General features: G+C 34.6%; 1 protein-coding gene across 2 annotated transcripts in view; it reads right to left on the bottom strand.

The window, feature by feature from the left end:
* The window catches only part of LOC150095581 (apolipophorins-like), a 103,378-nt gene that overhangs the window by 52,140 nt on the left and 28,952 nt on the right, over window positions 1-22,286 (bottom strand). For both annotated transcript variants that reach the window (XM_090409883.1, XM_090409884.1), the window contains 7 exons: window positions 18,707-18,907; window positions 16,164-16,280; window positions 15,317-15,510; window positions 11,853-12,032; window positions 3,800-4,052; window positions 1,137-1,290; window positions 711-974 (listed from right to left, as the gene is read on the bottom strand). In XM_090409883.1, the coding sequence (XP_090266009.1) occupies window positions 711-974; window positions 1,137-1,290; window positions 3,800-4,052; window positions 11,853-12,032; window positions 15,317-15,510; window positions 16,164-16,280; window positions 18,707-18,907 (1,363 nt within the window). The remainder of the gene's footprint in view (window positions 1-710; window positions 975-1,136; window positions 1,291-3,799; window positions 4,053-11,852; window positions 12,033-15,316; window positions 15,511-16,163; window positions 16,281-18,706; window positions 18,908-22,286) is intronic.

Raw genomic sequence — 22,286 nt, 5'->3', positions numbered from 1 at the left:
ATGCAATTAAATGCTGATTATCGCAGAGACTAGAATTTGTTGGTTATTCACACAATGCCCTCTAGAATAGCGATTGTGAGTGTTGCTAATCTAGAAAGATAAAGTGAAGCTTATTTATGAAGTAAATGTAAAATTTATGGATTTTTTATCGCCTCACTTAACATAATATTTTAATATGAACCTTTGCAGTTACAGTACAATTATACAGTACATAGACGTTTAAACTGCTATTCATGTTTGTTTGTTTCAGTTTTGATTTCATTTAGATTACTATGAAATTTATGCAATTAAATATTAATTATACATGATAGCAGAATCATTTTAAGATATCACGCAACATTCACTGCTGTTTAAGTTTAATGCTAAGATCTAAAATTATTTAATATTTCATGAACAGCCAAAATCAATTTTTTTAAAGAAACAAATTTCAATCTTTGTGTAATTTATACGTTTGCGAAAGTTGCAGGAATATGTTCGAAACCCAGAGTTATATATAAAATATTTGTTTTAATAAAATGAAATTCACAATTAACATTTAAACCGGAAAGAATATTTATGTATTTCTTGTTTAATAGTAAATAAGGAAATTTAAAGAACAATAGACTGAAGTGTGAAAAATTGTTTAAATTGGAACAATCGAATCGCTAATGCAAGTGGCGCCCTCTCTCCCATCCGTACAAAGTTTAATGTAATAAAAGATGGCTACTTACCTGTGATTTGTAAGGGATGATCGTTTGGTTTGTTGCTTTCTAAATTGATAGTGAACTTTTCCTTTGATCCTCTAGTGTGTGTCAGAGATCCTGCTAGACTGAGATTCTGCCCTTGTGACCAGATGACTTCTAAATTTGCTATACATAATTCACGATTTCCTCTGGTGATCATCTCCATGTTAGTGGCTATGGCATAATGAGTAATATTGTCCGTTGCCACTTTTATCTCTCCACTTATAACATTATCATTTATAACGTACGATCCTAAATTAGAAATACAGTATTAATATTCATATTAGACAAATATTTTATTAGTCTCATTAGGCAAGCTATCATTTTTAATGGACGAAAGTTATTCGTTTATATTAATTTTTATTTAATTATATTCTGTTCGAATAAGACCACCACATATACAAAGGCTCTGACCTTTTATGTTAGCATTCTTTGAGGGAGATTGTAACTCCACCTCCATAGATCTCTCCTTCTTCCCTTCACCGGAAGAACGTATAAACAATGCGTGTTTCCGATTGCTAATAGATCCTGGAGTGTCGAAACTGAAATAATAAGCATCTTCGGACAACTGAAAAGAAAAACAAATACCATTCTTAAATTTATAATTAAATTAAAATTCATATTAATTATATGAAAATCCATTAATATAATTAATATGCTCTGAAAATAATCTATTTTAACTAAAGATAATGCAAAAAAATTGGGGAAACTCATTTATTGAGTTGGTTCGATTTTTGCACCGACTCTAGTAACCGTTATATTAGCATTAACAGCTTCAGGGGCTTAACTGAAGGATTGTAAAGGGATTTCGTCAACTACGGTATGGACATAAAAAAAAAAAAAGAGATTCGCTAGAGAACATCTTGCTCATGGAAAATTATTTCAATTTCAAGCATTATAGGTTTTTTACAACACTACGTCGACACTGTAGGATCACTGGACAACCTTGGTTGTTCACATTTCATTTGATTATTTCCATTATGAACTGAAACACTACAGACGTTAATTTTACTTCCTCTAACCTATCCACAATTTCACCACCACCTTTTTAATTCCTCTACCATTTCAGAGAATCAGAACGAGTTCCTTAGTATACACAAGTCACTTCAACGAAGTCAGCAAACAAAAGCAGATCCAAATCAATTCATTCCTTATTGTTATTTGATATTAATACGGATTGTTTAATATCATATCATTTCTACACAAATTCTTGGTAGAAACGAATTTATTTCCAATGGCACTGACGTTCATAAAGTCCACGAAACAGAATTTACATAACTATCGTTGAAAAAAAAATGTCAGGATATTTCATGATGATGAAATATTTATATTAAAGTCCCAGGATATTTCGTGATTTTTTCGCACGGAAAAAAATATGAAATATTCGATTTTTCGCATGGGAAAAATCCCATGGAAATAGTCTTTTTATGTATAAATTGTGAACTTATAAAACATTGCGTGGATAACAATGTCAAGTGCACAAAATTTTGTTTATAGTACTGAAGCTAAATTTATAAGCACATCAGTTAAGTTAATTGCTTCCACCAATCATCAGACCATATTACCATCCTACACGTCAAATTAAATTAAAAATTAGCCGGGGAATTCCAAAATACGTCATCTAAATATCATTTGTACAGTTGAGCTAAACCTGTAATGTTCATTTTACACATTAATATTTTGTCATCTACATCTGGATAGGGGCAATTTTTTTTTTTTTTTTTTTTTTTTTAAGATCATTGTGACCCTCTTTAAAGATAATCTCAAAAGACTGTACACATAGGCACTAACTTTTTTTTTTTTCATAAGTATAACTAACCATTGCATGAGATTAATACTGAACTTAAATTATAAATATCGTAGTGCATCAGGTATGTACTAGAAATGTATTTACATAGATAGCGTGAAATAACAAATTATGATATTTACTAAAAATAAAGAGCCAACGGCTTCACATCGGCGAGGCAAAATTATACAAATTAAGTGGATATTAAATCCAACATCATTTCAAAGCCGACTACAGAAACTATAAAAGTTTCGTGTAAAATTTGACCAGAGAGCTTACGGGAATACACTCGCCGCCATACTACGAGTTGTCCTAGCCAAACCTAATAGGTTGCATGAACGCTAAAGCGCCCATATATTCGCCTCCTATTGGTTCATTTTGATAAGGTTTCACTGACCTGACAGCTGTTTCAAACTCATTGGTTTTTGTCAGGGATCAGGCAGAAACCTAAGAGAGCAAAACCTCTCAGTACTAAGTATTCCCGTAAGCTCTCTGGTCAAATTTTACACGAAACTTCTATAGTTTCTGTAGTCAGCTTTAAAATGATGCTGGATTTAATATCCACTTAACTTGTATAAATTATGATATGGTTAAAAATTCAGATGGTACTCAAGCATCGATTTTGAAATTTTCGTTGTGCAACAATATATTGCGCAAGTGACGGCAAGTATCAGAAAAAAAATAATAGTTCTTTATTTTGATTTTGGAATGTAGCTTACATAATCAGAGATTGATTAAAAAGGTTGTTAAAAACCTATAGTACATTTTCTGCAGTGGGTGGAATAAATTTTTTTTATATTTATTTTTACATAGTCCGGAAACTCTGCTCTGAAGACCAAAGGTTGAACTTTTTCAAGTCACCGTAGGCCGCCAATAAGCAGCTATTGATCCACAAACATTCATGTCCACAGTGTGGGATTCGAGCCCGTGACCTGTTGGTGGGAGAGCGAGTACACTAACAACTCGGCCAACCAGGCCTGACGACCTTAATAATAATAATAATAATAATAATAATAATAATAATAATAATAATAATAATAATAATAATAATAATAATAATAATAATAATAATAATAATAATAATAATAATAATAATAATAATAATAATAATAATAATAATAATAATACAACTTTTGTATTTAATTGATTTCGTTCATATTTACATTAAGATCACCCAGACGGATTTAAATATAATTTTACAATAATAGCTAATCTTTACAAGTAAACTAATTTTTTAAATACTCATAAACGAACAAAATTAACTTACCGTAGTTTATATGTGAATACTTACCTTATTATCAGGAAAATGCACGAATATATGATAATATCCCATTGACGCATCCATCTTTTGAAGAGACAGTTGAATATTGAAGGAACCTATCGCCACAAAAGGGACTGTACTTTGAACCAAGGGACGAGGAGTTTTAAAGTCGCTGCAGAACTGTAGTCCAAACCCAGACAATAACGATGGACACCATTTGAAATGATTCACTGGTGGATGGAACGATTTCTCCACTGGGTTTGCTGCCGACGTAATTTCGGATCTGAAATATCAAGCAAGATGTACCCGGATAAGGTTCAACTGAAATGTGAATTAAAGAATGATAAATATTTGTCATGTCAGATGATTCAGATTAAATTTCATGTCCATGAAATTCTAGTTCGCATAAAATTCAGATAAGAGGACAGCTATTTAAAGTCCCGCGATTATACAACCAATATGAAATGATATCCTTAATGATGTTTGGAATATTTGTTCGTCAGATGTGAACAGGAAGTACTGTAAATTCTACAGCTTGTAGAATAAATGATAAAAATACATGAACGTAATAACTTTGGTATTTATAATCAGGGGTGGCTCGTGCATAAGCACTGCTGAACTGCAGCACTCCAACTTTTCTCGCTATATAAATATATTTATTAATTTATTTATATTTGCTTGTAATATTTGATTTTATCATCAACAATCCTATACAATTCTCTTATTTTGTAAAAATAAAAAAAAAATAAAAATCCATCTTGTAGCACTTAGGAGGGCGAAGGACGCTAGCGGCACTGTGTTTACCACAGTGTCATTGCTACGCGCGCAAGCATATGCACGCCATAGTGAGATGCGAGCTATTAGCGTAATGTGGCACTGTCCGTCGCGCAGTTCCACTGTTATTTATATGCAGTTTGCGCCAGTAGTAGAGTGTTCGTAGTGCTTATCGTGTTTACTCCGTCTCTTTAAATATTTGGACATTACAATTAAAGACATAACATTTGTTATAGTTTTTATTTTACAACATTATTGGGGATTATTGACAATTATGACCTCAGCATTTTTAAGTAATTTTGAATTATACTAAACTGTATAATTTTATCGATAATAAACAATATTTTTTCATATTTATTTTTTTTTTTAAATTTTTACCGTAATTTTGATATTTAATCCAAACACATATACACTGTGCTTACAGTGTGTATGTATATTTTGAAAGTTGTAGCATCCCCATGATTTTAATCCACAAGAATTTTACAGTCATCTCCATGGGTTCAAGGACTCATCGAGAGAGAGACCCTCAATAAGTTTTATGTTGGACTTCTCAATTAAAACAGATTAGAGTACGCCGAAGAAATTAAAACTAAACATGATCTTGTTCAACACTCCTCCCTTTTTTTCCCGGAAAAGTAAGAACACGACCTTTAACCTTTAACCTTTGTGGCTGGATGGACCTCAATCCCTTGGATTATAATCCCTTCATCTCTATGAAAAATGGCTTATATTAATGAGAATTTATCGAGCACCTGGCTCACCCATTTTAGGGCAGTGTGGGAGCGTCTGTACCGATGAGCAGAGCCGCTTTCGGATGCTTATGTTTCCACCTATCGTTTTCATCATAGTTAGATAACTCTCGAATGAGTTGATTGGGATGACTAGCTGCTTTGGTGAAATATGTAATGGCAGTATCACGGAGAAACACGTGAATAGCAGGAATGTCAGCGTCTCGGTGGAGGAGAGCATTCCTGACAAACCACGGAGCATTGAATATCATACGTAGACATTTGTTCTGGATGACCTGTAGCTTTTTGATGTTGCCAGGAGAGATGTGACCCCAAGCCGGTGATCCATAAGTTAATGTGGGTCTAATGATTGTTTTGTAGATCAGTAGTTTGTTTTCGGTGCTGACATGGCTACTTCGGTTGAGAAGAGAGTAAAGTTACATAATTGGGGAGTTTGTCTTGCTGCAGGCATAGTCGATGTGAGAGTTAAAGTTGAGGCGGTTGTCCAGTTGAATACCTAAATATTTGGTGCTGGATTTCAATGGAATAGTTGTGGTGAAAAGTTTGACTTCTCCGTAGTGGGATGCCTTCCGTCTTGTGAAGAGAATGGCAGTATTTTTGTCGGCATTCACAGCTATGCTCCATTTCCTGAGCCATTTTTCTAGGTTTGTTGCTGCGGTTTGTAAGCGCTGTGTAGCTAAGTTCGGCCTGAGAGATCTACTCAAAATTGCCATGTCATGCGCATAGCAAGCTGTGGTGGTTGATGTCGTGTGAGGGGCGTCAGCAACGAAGATGTTAAAAAGCAGCGGAGAGAGCAACGAGCCTTGAGGAACACCTGCAGTGATTCTTTTCAAAGAGGATTTGAGTCCTCTCAACTTGACCTGAAATTTCCGGTTTTTTAGAAAGGAGTCGATAAGTTTGATAAGGTAGAGCGGAACGTTGGCCATAAATAATTTATAGATGAGGCCTTTGTGCCAAACCTTATCAAATGCTTTTGCTACATCCAGAAAAACAGCTCCTGTATGTTGTCGCCAATTGAATCCTGTAGTGATGAATTCGACCAGTCTGTGAACTTGTTGTGTAATACTGTGCCCGGGTCGAAACCCAAACTGCTCTTTCGGTATTTTATTGTTTTTGTTCACCACATCTTGAAGTCGATTGAGGATGATTTTTTCTGCAATTTTTCCCAAGCATGAAAGGAGACTGATGGGTCTGTAACTTTGCGGTAACTGATTTGCTTTACACGGCTTATGAATGAGGATTATATCTGCTTGTTTCCATCGGGTTGGAAAATAGTTTAGTCTGAGTATTGCATTTATGATTGCTACCAAATGCATGACAGCTTTGTGCAGAAGGGCCTTGATTGTTTTGTTGTTAATTTCATCTGGGCCAGGGGCTTTTTTGTTGCTAAACTTCCTATTGATTGAGTAGACCTCTTTAGGCGAGGTGGGACAGATATTTTCAGGGTTGTTAGGCTGCCGGAGCGCAGTACGGACTCGACGGTGAGTTTTCTCTATGAAGACCAAAGACGCATGCGCATAATTAGGACTGCACTGAAGTTGAAGAGATTCAGCGAGGGCTTCTGCCTTTTCATCGTCCCCATATAAACTATACCTCTTTCTCCATGAATGGACTGGATATTGGAACGGTCCGTACGGAGAGCCTTTGTCAACTTCCACAAGGAGTTATCTTCAGTTTTCAGGGAACAAAGTTTTATTTCCCATTGTTGATTTCTGTGATCTTTTAGTGCATAGCGAAGTAAGTTTGATGCTCTGTTCAGCTCTTGGCGGTCTTGAGGAGATAGCATGTTATGAAAGCGACGTCTGATTTTATTTTTGTTTCTGATTAGAGCAAGGATTTCTTCTGGAAGTAGGTTTACTTAAGCTGGAGTGGAAATAGAAGTTAAGCTAGTTTGAATTTTGCTTTCCAGGTTGTTGATTTCTTCACAGGAGATATTCGGCACTGAATCCATGATAGTGTTGATTGTAGCCTTGAATTTTGTGAAATTAGTAAATGACTGACTGGGAATAAATTCCGGATCCTCTCCCAGTTTTAGAAGTACTGGGTTGTGGTCTGAACTGAGGTCGTTAACTACTTGCAGCTGGAATTGATGAGATGTGTTTTTGAATATGGCTATCTAATACATCGGGCCTGCGATGATAATATTTCTCAGCTTAGGAAAATTGTGAAGGATTTTTTCGTTGTAATTGGCACACCTGCTATTCCATAAGGGATATTTTGAATTTAGATCACCTGCTACTATTGTTGCTTCCGTAGTGTCAAGCAGCTTAGAAAGATCAGAGGATAGCAGAGTTCTGCCTGGAGGGTTATAAACGGAATATATTTTTAAAATGCCTGCATTAATGGTGTAAATTTCTATGCCAGTTTTTTCCAGATTAGTTGTAGGAATCTTTTTTATATCATTGTAACGGATGTTTTTCTTGGTAAAGATTGCAGTACCTCCACCTCTGGCATTAGGTCTATCATTTCTAACTAAAGAGTAATTTCTTAGCTTGGGATTATCATAGGGCCGCAGATGGGTCTCATTAACTAACAGGATATCAATTTTGTAGTGGACAGCAAATTCTTGGAGTTCTAGAATGTTGTTGCTGAGTCCATTAGCATTCCAGAATGCGACCTGTACAGAATTTATTGTGATGGCCGAATTATCCATTAATCAACGAGAATACGACTTGGGTATTTTTAACAAAATCCGTTTGTGTCAGCCTCGTTTGGATTTGATTTGCTAAAAGCTGATAGCATTTCTTCCAAAGTGGCAGCAAGTATTGCAGAAGAGTTTTGGCTGCATGGTATGGTTTCTGCCGATTTGTTGCGTGAGGAAACTACAGAGGCATACAATTTATCAGGTGTAATAGCCTGCGCTTTAATTTCCGATTCAAGTTGTGTGACTCGCTTCTGAGTGGACGGGGCCACTGCCTCCTTAGTCCTTGTCAGGTTAGATGGGTGGAGTGAACAGCCCTTGTAGTTAGCTGGATGTGGGTCGCCACAGTTGGCACACTTAGCAAGAGTGGTTCTTGGCTTGGCACATACTGCTGGTCAGTTTAATACCTATTACGTCAAAATTACGTCAAAAGTTTCGTTCTCTCTTCCACACACAGCACTAATGAGTTATGGGTATTTTAATTTTTCGTGTATGAGATTGATATAAAAATATGTAGAAAAACTGTCAAGAATGTTCAAATATGGCATTACAAATTATTAAAAAATGATATTAAATATCTATCATTATTTTACATAAAATAGGCCAAAAAATGCATTTGAGACTTTAAGATGTTTCGAAATTGATAGCATACGGAAATACAAATCTTACATATGCTCTTCCTTGATATTACGCTTTTCATTAGTGCTGTTGATTAAGGATTTCTTGTTGTTTCAAGGCAAGTCATGACGAAGAAAATAAAATATTTATTATCCTTCTTTTAATAATTTAATTTCAAAGTTTTTCTGTTTGGTCAATAGCGGTTCGAAACAGTTTCAATGAAACTCTTAATTAGAAGTACCCATAAAACGATTGTCTTTTATGTAGTGTGATTGTGGTTTGTATTTTCGTGAACTTTTTTTAAGTTTCCAAAGTTTACGAAGAAGTAAACTTTTGCACCAGACCATGATGGAAATTCATGGTCTGGTACAAAGGATTCAAGGAAATCGGAATTGAATCGAAAAAGAGAGAAATAAAAATATTCAAAATCAAAGATGTATCTGATTACAGATCAAATAGAAATAGGAAGAACTAGGCAGTATTTTATCTGAATTTATTTTTAAAAGGAACTAACGAAGATTTCATCGTGGCAAAATTATATAAATATTATTATTGTTATTATTATGTAATACCTCCAGGGAGTCCAAAGACTGAATATAATTCAGTAGTTTAAGATGAAGCATTTTCATCTCCTGAATTCAGCACGGATTATTGAAATAATCCTAAATGAATGGAAAATAGCCACTTTTTAAGTCTATGGGGGGAAACAAGACTGCAATATGTAGAAGAAAATACAGCAATCCCTCGATTAATGCGACTCCTATTAGTGCGTTTTTGATTAGTGCATCAATTTTTTTCTATACCCAAATTTGATTAGTGCGCCTATATACATCTTAAAAATAAATGTTACAGATTTTAAAAATTTTCTATGTATACATTTTTTATGGCTAACTATTTCAAAAAAAAATCGCTCAAAATGATGAAATAATTTAGTTACCAATTTAAAACATTTTACAAAGCTATTTTTAATCGCCTACTACACTATTTCCATGTACACTATGTTTCAAATTTACCGCCAAAATTTATGTCGTCTGCTAATTACATAATATTTTGCTGATCATATCTCATGCCTCCTTTGCAATTGTTTTCTTTACATTTTATTCTGAAGTATTTTCTCAACTTTTAATCACGAGTGAAAGAATTAGTGAGCAAAAAAGTGGAAGTGCGAAAGTGATTCGAAAAGTAATATCATTGGAAGAAAAATTTGAAATAATAAAGAAAAATGAACAAGACGAGTCCAGAGCAAAGATAGGACAAGAACACAAAAATGCGTGAATCAACTACAAGAGCGATTTTAAGCAAATCTGATGAATACAAAGAGAAAGGTAAGGCTGCTTCAAGTTCATCATGCAGGCATTGAAATCCAAGTATTATAATGATTGAATTAAGATTGTAACCAAAAGCGGATCCCGCTAAGCACTGATCTTATTAAATCAAAAGCATTGCCTCTTTGTAACCTGGAAAAAAAGGTTATCAATGTTCTCATCACAGACGAAGCTGCAAGTGCAGATAAGGAGCTGGCCGCAAATTATCCAGAGATTTTGAAGAAAATTGTGGAAGAAGGGGACTATTGTGACCACCAAATATTTGATGTCGATGAAACCGGCCTTTTTTCGAAGCAAATGCCTTCCAAGACTTTTCTGGACAAATCAGAGAAATTTCAGCCTGCTTATGAAGTGGCAAAGTCGAATGAAATTACTGCTAGCAATACGCGAACCATTTTGAAGCATATTCTTCCGCATTGTGCAAATGATTTTAGAGGCTTTTCAAATGAATCTAAGTTAATTAAATCTCATTCTGAGAAGTTGAGTGATTCCGAGCTGTTAAATTTAGATGCAAAGCGGGAATATCCTGAAGAAAAGTTAATCACGAACAAGTCCAAAGAGATTTAACAGAAACAATTTGAAAATATGTTTCGTAGAACTGAAGTTTTTAAGCAGCAATTCTTGGACGCTGACCCTGATGAAAAGAGAAGCAGTAAAATTTTGCAGAAGAGTAGAAAAGGCAATAGGGTCATACCGTCTGTTGTATGAAAAAAAGAAACAGAATAAATTTAGTTTAATCCTTTATCCAAGTGTAAGCAAACAAAGTTTGCGCCTGAAGTATCTTCAGAATTGAGGCAACTCGTGGTAAAGGTAGTACACCGGTTGACAACTCGTATAGGTAAATATGACTTCTCCACTGCTTCCACTTTGGTATATCACCACCTCTGGGTCTGGCTCCCACTGACGAGACCTCAATAAAGTTGAAACCGGTCTGGGTAGTGGCCCTTCCCTTAATGCATAGCATTATACATGTCCGCAAGGAGATGTGCTTTGCATTATGGGAGATACTAAGACAAGGAGTGATGAGAGCTTGTGCCACCTTTACCACGAGTTGCCTCAGTCCTGAAGATACCTCGGGCGCAAACTTTGTTTGCTTACACTTGGATAAAGGATTAAACTAAATTTATTATAGTCTAAGTGGGAAAAAACTTCCAAAGAAACAGAACGTCCGCCAAACTACGTTAGCTCAATTCTTTGTTAAGAAGTAGAATAATAAATTTACTTCTGAATATGTTTTATTGCCTTTCAGCTTCAGGGTTTTCCATTAACCAGGCCCTGAGGCCCTCAGATATACCCTAATTATTTTATAAAAAAATTAAGGGCCGAAAAAGAAATTTGAGGAACGAATTATACTTTTTCTCATAGGCTATTATATTCGATTAGTGCGTTTTCGATTAATGCGCATTAAAGAGAGCGCATTAATCAAGGGATTGCTGTATATGCTGAGTTGAGTATATGCTAAAACTAATTTAATGTGTTATAGAAATAGGGGCTTTCGTAGCTTAGTGCATGAGAGCAGGTTAGTCATCCTACAAGCAAGAAAACTGGTCAAAAGAATCCACAAATCTACAGGCATAATAACCCACCTGCCAAAATAAAAATTGTCAGACCAGGAGGCTCGATCCATCCATCCTTGCATCTTTGCAGAGAAGATGACAAGAGAGAGATTATAAGGAAAGGCCATAAACAATTGCAGAAAAAATAATAAGAGAGAAAATATAGCTTCCGAAAACTTTGCAGGATATGTCATTTGAATTTTTTTTATTGTACTAGCCCAACGTTTGTTCCGAAATTTCAGTATTGTGCCTTTCGTAAGGAACATAAAGACAATGGAAAAAACTAGGAAACAGCCTGCGCACGAATCTGAATATATTACGCAGTTATTTTCATTGTTAACTTCTACATTTCTGAGTATAAGAAATATTTAAAGCAATTTATGAAAGACACAACAATTTATATTACGAAATAATACTTACTTCAGGATGTATGTGTGAATGTTTTTGTCAATCATTTTCAGAAGTATGTCATAGTCGTGTCCCTTTTTCACTCCAACACTTCCGCCAAGGCTGGACGAAGAATGAAGTGTTGTTACCGACTGTACACCTGTGTCTAATATTGAATCTATACTGAGGACAGTGTCTAGCTGGACAGTAACGCTACGATAAATAAAATATTAATTTCATTAGTTATTTAAAATTATGTAAACAGCACAATTCAGTATACTGTGGTCTTAATCACTATGGGAGTGAGTATATTATGAAAATGAAGGAAACGTCAACTAGCATTACTACCCTGTATGAAAGTGTTAAAATATACAAATATAATTATGCTTTAAAATGTTTCTAAAACTGAGAAACAATAACGAACATGACTGAACAATTAGGCGCAAAGATTCTTAGCTCTGACTCTACATATCAGCGTAGAGCATTGGGTGCATGGGGTTCGTGGATTATGTTAAAAACTCCGAGCAAATCTCCTTCTTGTAGTGCTTCCGTTTCAAAGACCATCTTCCCATCTTTTCCTTGGTCTTCCTCTATTTTTTTACCCTTTGGCATTCAGTTCTTTACTTTTTTTTGCTGATCTGTTATCCTGATCCAGAAAAAATACAACCAATCATTTATTTATTGTATGTTTTCAGTTTTTCGTAATGTTTTCATCTCAACAGTTTCAATTGATTTGTCTAATTTTTGTAGATACTGCACGTGTTTCTGTTGCATAGTCTAAAATCGTATAAAACAAAAGAACAAAAAAGTCAGAACTAAAACTAAAATTTTATACGAATTATGATTCTCTACTAGACATCTTTCTCGCACAGAAACTTATTAAAAATAGAATTTGGCTTCAGTAAATCCAGTTGTTTTCGCTATATACTTTTAACCACACGAAATGATGTGGTTAAAAGTATATGGCGTTATATGAAATCTAGAATTATAGAAATAATTATAGATGTAGTTTATGCTCTTAGCTACTTGTAGCATGACCACCTGTATTTTGTCAAACTAAGTGACTTGTGGAGAAACAACTGAGTCACACAGGTGTGTCAGATACAAAGTTGTTCGACTTCAGTTGATATTACTTTGACGGTATTTCCTGTTCCAGATAATCACTTTTGAAGGTTAAAAGAGGTTTTGCTAGTCTGTATGATATTGTAAAAAAAACATCATCGCTTAGTTTTAATTGTTTTGTTTAAACCAATGAAAATAGGATCGATAATTTTAACAAAAAAATAATAAATAAATAAAAGTACAAGCTTCTTTAAATCCCTATGGAGATAATTATACCCCTATTACATTCGCGCATCTAAAAATATTACTCGCTTTTCAGAACTGCCTACCTTAGTCATTTCTCAATAATCAGAATAGTTTGCTCGTTTTTTTTTTTTTTAATTTAGTAATAGTTTAAATTATTCCTTTTACTAAGAGCCAGTGCTTATTATAAGACAATGATCTTAAATTAAAATGCATTGGATTACATTTAGTATCGTGCAGAGATCTGCGTGAGCTTTTAGAATTCTCAACCATGGATCATAATGATATGCAGTTCTTAGCTAGAAAACGTTTTCGGTAACGTGTGTCTCTGATTTAACCATCCAAACGTTTGAAAAGCTTCGATGGATGGATTTCAATAACATTCAATTATATTCAGCACTAGCGCATTGCTTGCATTTCGTATGAGTTTATTAACAAGATAAAAAATGTTGTATTTCGTGTCATGATGCTTCATATTTCGTTTTTTTCTCTATTCGGGCGTGCTTAATACGAATTATTCTGTGTTGAAGGTATTTAGTAAACACTTGGGCAACACAAAGGCGATTCTACCTTAACTTTAATACTCTGTCTTCTTTTTTCCTGCAGTATTCTGTATTTAGTTTCAACTACTGCAGATTTTTACACGCAATTTGCAATAGTATAATTGATTCCGGTTTGCCAATGGTGCGTACCAGTTCTCTTATCTGGCAGCTACTTCTATTACACTACGCTTTTTGCACTGGAAGTGTAGTGTGTTTAGGACTTCAAGGATAACGTGTAATTATTCAACCCACTAGTCTGCTCAGATTACTTTAGAAAGAGTTCGAGTGAACGCAGACAGGGTTTCTAATTATTTACTCAGGCACTAAAATGGCATGTGTAGAAATCATTCTATTTATTAATTGTAATTCATCGTGATTCCGTTTTTAAAATGATGTTAGCACTGTAATGAATTTCAGATTTTTAATTTTTAAGATTGCGAATCCTGAAATGAAAAAAAAAATTAATTTAAAAAAAAGTATTAAAAACTCTGATGTTTAATACCAGATCTTTAAGAAATGACCGTAGAACCCACACTATTACAGACTACTACTAGTATTAAAGATCAGGGACATGAAATTGTGGCAATCGTCTGCTGTAATCTCTCCCTTCTATAAAAAGCCTTGATTCATTGATAGCTTCAGCTCGTCAGTGTAGACTCGAAGGATGGACACTGACTGTGTAAGTTGGTCACTACTAAAGGTGCTCTGCAATAAGAACAGATTTATTTAAAAAAAAAAATTTAAAAAGCAAATAATGGATATTTGTATGGAGATATTTTTGTCGTTCATTGTTTCTTGTGCTTTGTTAAATTTAAATTTAACAAAGAAAATACAGTTATTTTATTGTGTGTTGTTAGAAATATAAAAATAATTCGTAGTAATAATTAATAGCTACTGTTAGTGTCGGGTAGAATTTTTAAATCTGCAAGCTCCTAGCTCGTGATATCGTGATATAATTTTTCATACATGAAAACGGACAAAGAAGGTAAAACACTATTTCAACGTTTGTCTTGCCAGTTTCTTAATAGTTATTGCAAAGCCATGAGTGTATGGAATTACCTTCATTTATTACTAAACCGCACGGAGATATTAAATATTAATCAAATCGAATTGTCATTCTTCCGAAGACGATACAATAATAATAGGACCAGCATAGCTGTCATAAGTCGAAGTTTCATCTATCTCACACACCGCCATCTATCGTCCACTAATAGCATTTTTGTCGGTAACTTGTGTGTTTGTCTCTATATGGGATGAAAAACGCTGGTTTCGGAGTAGGGGGAGAGGAATCTTGCTACTGCTGTATGTGACCGTGCTATATTCATTTCAGTTGATTAAGATGGCGCACTGTTGATAAGCTATAATCATATTATTTAGCACAGTGATGGATTTTTACAGATATAAATGCTAAATACAGAATATTTGACTTTTTTTTTTTCTATAACTTTTGTATGAAATCTCCTCCAATAAAATCGGACCAATTAATCTCTAGAAATAGCAATGTAAAGATTCCATGCTTCCTACTAATATAAAGATACTGAAAATGACTCCTCAAGGAACAATATATTATAATTTGGATTTCTTATTATTTATTATTGATCTAAGAAATAGATAAAATAATGATATTTGAAGCAGAACTAAACTGATTACCTGGATTTAAGATATCCACTGATATCGAAATCACGTGAGCTCGGAATATCAAGCTTACTTTGTATATTAAACGATACTGTGGCGGCTCCACTTGCATGAAAGGTATACGATCGTCCTGTAACGCTGGCTATTTGTAGAGAGGAGTCCAAAAATACAATATTTTGAAACGTACTTCTGTTCTGTGCGCTTCCTATCTACAAAATAATAAACAAATACATAAATTAAAGATAACGAAAGAAAGAAAGAAAAAATAAAAAGCCAATCGATAAATAACTATTGATTAAAATTAATATTAAATTTAATAAAAACAAAGACATGTTTGTGTAATGTTTAGTCTATAAATAAGGCTTCTCTCATTACCTAACTTTTAGTTCACCCTTATTTTATTAATCCACTGAAGAAATCTATAAATATACTGAGATAAATAAAGAGCCAAAAAGGCTTCACTTCGGCGATGCAAAAATATACAAATAAGTGAATATTGAATCCAACATTATTTCAAAGCCGAATATAGAATTTTAGAGTTTCTATATTCGGCTTTGAAATAATATTGGATTCAATATCCACTTAATTTGTATAACTATAAATATACGTTAATATAATAGTTATTATAGTTGTGTGTGCACTCGCGCCAGCGCTGAAGGTATTCTTGCTTTCCGAGAAAGTACATAGCAGAACTAGCGAAAACACCAACTTTAGTTTCATAAAAACAAAGCAATGTTATAGTCTGTTAAGCTTAATATAAAAATACGAAACTACTTTCCGATTTCTCTTAGAGATACATTAATCAACTTTTAATCTAAAGATATTTAAACATACATGAATCGTTATCGCTAAAACTACTTACATTTCTTAAATCTAGAGTATCGAAGTCATCTTCTCGAAATATTTGCCAGGCAATTTCAGAATCCAAACTACGTAAATGGATAGTTGCTTGAGGAACGGAGGAACTATGCATGTTGATCTAAATGAAGATGATTCAAAAACATGGCGTCTTAGAATGCTTGTATGTTTCACCAAAATAAGATTAATCATCCAGCTGCACAACATTTATTTTGATGTAACTATTAGAACTAAGCAGCAGTGAGTTCGTAAAATGTTTCTTTATTATTATTATCATAATTATTATTATTACTGTGTACATAAGAATGGTATTAACTGAGGAAATGCATTTAAATGTCCAAATTTAGTTTCTTACTTCTAATATCGATTTAAAAGAGCCACATAAACATTACAGAGAAAAAATTGCTATCAGATTTATTATCAACTTAGTAAAATCTCATTTTTAAAATGAATCGTGCGTGCATTTTCCGTTGTACAGAATTAGCAAAAAAAAAAAAAAAAAGAGGCTTTCGAAATTTAAGAAGAGCATTTGTTTACAGTGGAACATTAAACGCATATTCCTTTCTACAAGATTATTAAAGTTATAATATTTATCCTTCTTCTTTCATTTAGTGATCGGAGATCTAAACTATTTCAATGAGTTGTGCTCAGTTTCTGTCTAGGGGGAACCTATGAAGAGACATTACTATTTTACTTATTTATTTTCTCAGGTGATTGCAGAGTAAGTCAAATTTTGCTGTGTGTGCTAAAGAAACTTTGGTTCTTAATCCAGCAACACACCAACAATCAGCTGCAAAAACGAACGCAAATTTATACAAAGCAATTCTAGCTGAATTGGGAAAGTTGCTTTTTTGCCAACTGATTTTCAAAATGATTTTCTAAAATAGTGCTGTTGACTTTGCTTGGAAACATATATTTCAAAAATAAAATAAAATAAAAATAAAAATCAGCTAACTCCTATTCCCGTATAGGAAATAGACGAAGCCGTTTTAGCCCATCTAACTTTTGGAGACAGGGGGGGGGGGCAGTTCAATCTCCAACGGTAGCCAATCAGCGATAGCTGGCCCAAGACTATCACTAATTATTTATGGCATCCGGTGAAGAGTGACTGACAGGTGCTGCCATCTCGTGGTCCCTAATCCTAACACTATATTTACTGCCTGAAAAAATAGTGTGGGTTCTAAGTTTGATTTTCTTGACTTTTCGGGACGAAAAACCTGCTTATCCCATGCCAGAAATCGACTAACTCGAGAACCTGTCGAAAAAAGGCTTAATACTCTAGACTAGTTAATTCTATCTGCATGTCTGTTAATTGTAGATGATATTCTGGCTGGTTTGTCTGGCTTGTCAAGATGAAGAACCTGTGTTTTCGAGAGAAAGCATCCCCTCCATCCTGAGACAGGCTAAAAGTCTTTCTGAAGTTCTTCACTCTCATTCGAACTCAGTTCTTTACTATCCAAAAGGGTACGTTAATTACTGAGCTATGGAGTCTCTTATCCCCCACCCCACCCACACACACGAGTGATGTCATCCCGTAATCATTTGCTAGAGAATATTCAACTGTTGGCATAAGAATGCTTCACTCCTTGTTGTGTGTTTCATTATATTTTCATAGAGTGACATTGATGAGTTTGAGTGAAAAAGAGTGCGAAATAAAAATGTAAGATGTTCTCTGAAAATTCTCATTATTCACAATATAAGATATAATGTTACATTAAAATGTATTCATTATCTTATTAATATCAGTTCATATAAATTTTAAAAAGTATATAAAATGTGTAGACTTGTAATTAACTTAATCATATGTACGTATGGTTTCAAATGAAACAAATTCAGTTTCCTGGAGAGAATAAAAAATGTTGCTGTAAGACCAGTGTAGCTCAGTGGAAGGCGTATTTTCATGCTCTGCGCTAGGCCGTTTGAAGACAGACTCAGTTCAAGTCATGTCGCCGATTGGAGAAACTTATTCTAAGCCTTTCGTCCACCGGTTCCCGAGTTAGTTGATCAAGCACAGGCAAGCGAATTTTTGGTCCCGTAAGCTCAAGAAAATCGACTGTAGAACCTACATTATTTCAGATAAAAACATATTCTATTACTGTTCCAAAAGATGGCGGTACTTGTTTGCCTGCTGCTTATAATTAGTGATAGTCTCAGGCCATCTATCACTGATTGGCTACTGGTAGAGATTGAACCACCCTCTCAGTCTCGACAAGCTAGATAAGGATAAAAGGCCTTGCTTGCTACCTATAAAGGAATAAAAGGCGTTAGCCAACTGTTTATTATTATTTATATGAAGTGTACGATGGTTATTATTAAACAAGGCAAATGATTACTAAAAAAACAACAAAAAAAAAGTATTAATATTCCATGTTCACCAATTATTATAGCGTGCCAATCACATAAATTTTTCAAATATATTATATTTGCAAAACTTTATGAGAATAAAGATATAAATCGTTAAATAATAAGCATGTGCCATCCTCACCCCCAGAGAAATATCAATCATAATGGGATTCCAGAATTTAAGCAAATAGTATTGTTTCTCACCTGCTGATCGAGGTATGCAATCTTTGATTGATAACGGCTTCTTGGTTTCGATGCGCTGTTATGCGAATTAAGGTTAAGCTTTGGATCATCTGACTGCCTATAATAACTTAAAAGTGATTCTGAAGATGAATAAGAATGAAGACCAGAATGAGTGCCGAACTCTTCCAAACGGTGATGAATTCCTTCTTGTGTTAACCCAATCTGCAAAAAGACAAATAAGTAAAACACCGAGATCAAACTCCACATTGCCTAACATGTTTAAATGCTAATTAAATGTGCTACCGACACCAACTATATACGTCAATAAAAAATATGATAACTTTATGACTTGGTCACACACACACACACACACACACACACACACACACACACACACACACACACACACACACACACACACACACACACACACACACACACACACACACACACACACACACACACACACACACACTGACCGCGCATTGAAGCCCGAGAAACAAAGATTCGACTTCTTTCACATTTGGCTCTTCGATCTCTCTCTCTCTCTCTCTCTCTCTCTCTCTACCATAATCGCAGAAATATAACGAAAATTACTTAAAACGAATTCTTCATGCTGAAAAGATCTTCTTAAGATACATTAAAATGACATGGAAATCTTCAGTTTTTCGAAGGAAAACTTCAGAATAAGAGCCCATCTCAGTATTTCTTTAAATAATTATTATAGTATCCACAGTTTATAATGTTTAATTTATAAAATAATAACAAAATCTCTATCGCCCTTTATTCCCTTATAGGGAGTAGACAAAGTTGGTTTAGCCCTATCTAACTTTTGCACACAGAGGGGACAGTTCAGTCTATGCAGTAGCCAATCAGAGATAACTGGCCCAAGGCACTCCACTAATTACAACCGGCATCAGGTGAAGAGACGGCTGACACGTGAAGCCATCTCATGGTCTCTAATCCTAACACTATATTTGTCTGAAATTGAGCGGTTCTACGGTCGTTTTTATTGAGTTTACGGATGATAAACCCTAGTTTTAGGGTGAGAGAAACACCGTGCTTTCCCATGCCATATATTGATTAACTCGGGAACCGGTCGAAGAAAGGCTTAGAAAAGTACGTGTACCTTTAGTCGGCGACTAGAATTGAACCTAGGTCTTTTTTTTTTTTTTTTCTGAGCGGCTATAGATGCAAACGCCACTTGCACTAAGATTGTCATTATAATTCGACCAGCATTGGAATACTACTCTCATGTCTGTGGTGGTGGTTACCCTAAGACCTCCCTAAAAATTATTGATTCTGTTCAGAAATGGGCAGTTCAGTTGATTAATGACACTTCTCTTGCAGTCTCTCTTCAACCACTTTCCCATAGTGTATAAGTTTCTGTATTGTGTCTATTCTACATATATTTTCATGACAATTGTTCTGCAGAACTATTATCCATTATGCCTCCCATTTCTGCCAGATCCGCAAGAACTCGAGTACTAGCTGCTCGACATCCTTTTGCAATTGAACTGCATACTCACCGAACCTGCTACTCCCAATCATATTTCAATCCTTCCACCTTATTTCTATGGAACAACCTTCCCCGTTAAGCACTTCCAATGAACTGCAATCTCGAACAGTTCAAAAATATCAACAGATTATTACTCTACTCTACTCCTGACCCTGCCCACACACAGCATTTGTTTTCTATAAGCTCTTAAAAAAGGAAGAAAAAACTATTTATATTTATTTTATTTTATTATAAATAATGAAATTCACTTCCACTAATTAATCGATATTAATTAATTTAGGAAGATTTTCCCTTTTCATTTATTTTTCAAAATTTTATTTGACTTTTGATAGCAATTAAGAATCTTTTTTTTTTTTTTTCATGTTTTCTGTAATTTTCGAAAATTTTACCAGATGGCATTAAGCACTAAATCAGACGACAATATGTTTATTTTAATATGTTTGGCAACGCGCCAAAAATTGTGTTCTTTTGTAAATATGTGTTTATGTTTTATGTCGCTAAAGTACATTGTACAGAGTGTTATGTAAGTAGTACATTATTCAAGTGTGATTTATGAGCATTTATTTAAATTATTCTATGCAATTTTTGAACTAATTAAAATATTTGCTAAAATTAGTTTAGAATGTGTGTGTGTGTGTGTGTGTGTGTGTGTGTGTGTGTGTGTGTGTGTGTGTGTGTGTGTGTGTGTGTGTGTGTGTGTGTGTGTGTGTGTGTGTGTGTGTGTGTGTGTGTGTGTAGTATTAAGAAAGAGTGCATGGTTTAACAAAAATTATTATGTAAGACGCTGAAAAAAAACGGCAGAAATTAAGCAAATAATTCATTTTAGATGGATGGCAGCTTAGCTGGAAGGGAATATAGGTAGTCACGCATGCGTGCGCACGTACACACAAAGTCGTCTTACTTTATACAGATACGCAAACACAGTAGTTTAAACCTGACACCGAAGCTTGAACTAGATCTTCAAATTACACACACACACACACACACACACACACACACACACACACACACACACACACACACACACACACACACACACACACACACACACACACACACACACACACACACACACAAAACAGTTTAAACCCGACGCCGAAGCTTGGACTTTGTCTAATTATGCTAAGACTTTTGTTAACCTGTCATCGTACAGGGGACCTAGGATAACTAACTGAAAAACTCATAATTTGCAGTTATATTCTTCAACTGAAAAACATATCTTCAACTGAAAAAGAAAGCAATACAAATGCGACATAGAATGAAAATTCAGGCTTTTAATCAATTATATGTAGAGTATACGATAATAAACTATAAACGTAGAGAATTTAATCATTTTTAATTCCAGCTGAGAATGTATAAAATGTATTTCGTTATTTTTGCTCCTGTCTTTCACTATGTCATCACCGACACCTAAAGAGCGATCCTGTGACCTACATCCTGTGACTCACTTTACTGACTCTAAGCTCGCTCAACACTTTTAATTTATTATTCGTAGATGATTCTTTCCTCATTCATTTTTAGAAAATTAAGAGTGCAAAAATTAAACGATACCAGTTGCTCTCAAAAATGACAAATACTGGTATTTGTCATAATGTAGCAAAACCCGAATGAGTCTCGCTTGTCATAGAAATAGTATTGTATTTAATCGTATAATGTAACGCAACTGGCCGTCGCTTGTTCTATATAGCTAGCGGCGTTCATCGGAGGGAATGCCTGCAGTATTAATTTCATTAATTAGTTAAAAAAGTCCGTATATTAATTTTCAAATTCCTGCACTTTTTCTTTATATAAACCTATCGTACATTAAACCTTTGGCGAGTAGGAGTAGATGATGATGAGCCTGTGTAGCTCAGTAGAAGTGGCGTTTGCACTCTATAGCGCTTGACCTCACGACTAAAGATGTTCGAATCTAGTCGCCGACTAGAGAAACTACTTCTAAGCCTTTTTTCGATCGGTTCCAGAGTTAATCTATCTCTGGCACAAGCTATCGGGTTTTTTCTTCCGGAAACTCGGGTTTTTCATCCCGTAAACTCAAGAAAATCGGCCGTTGAACCCACACCATTTTCAGACATTAAAAATATT

This window comes from Typopeltis vanoorti, chromosome 20, assembly GCF_054136105.1.
Source record: "Typopeltis vanoorti isolate ZY-2024b chromosome 20, IOZ_Tvanoo_1.0, whole genome shotgun sequence".
Classification (NCBI taxonomy): domain Eukaryota; kingdom Metazoa; phylum Arthropoda; class Arachnida; order Uropygi; family Thelyphonidae; genus Typopeltis; species Typopeltis vanoorti.
The sequence above is the reverse complement of the archived record's forward strand: the minus strand, read 5'-3'. Positions and strand labels throughout refer to the sequence as shown.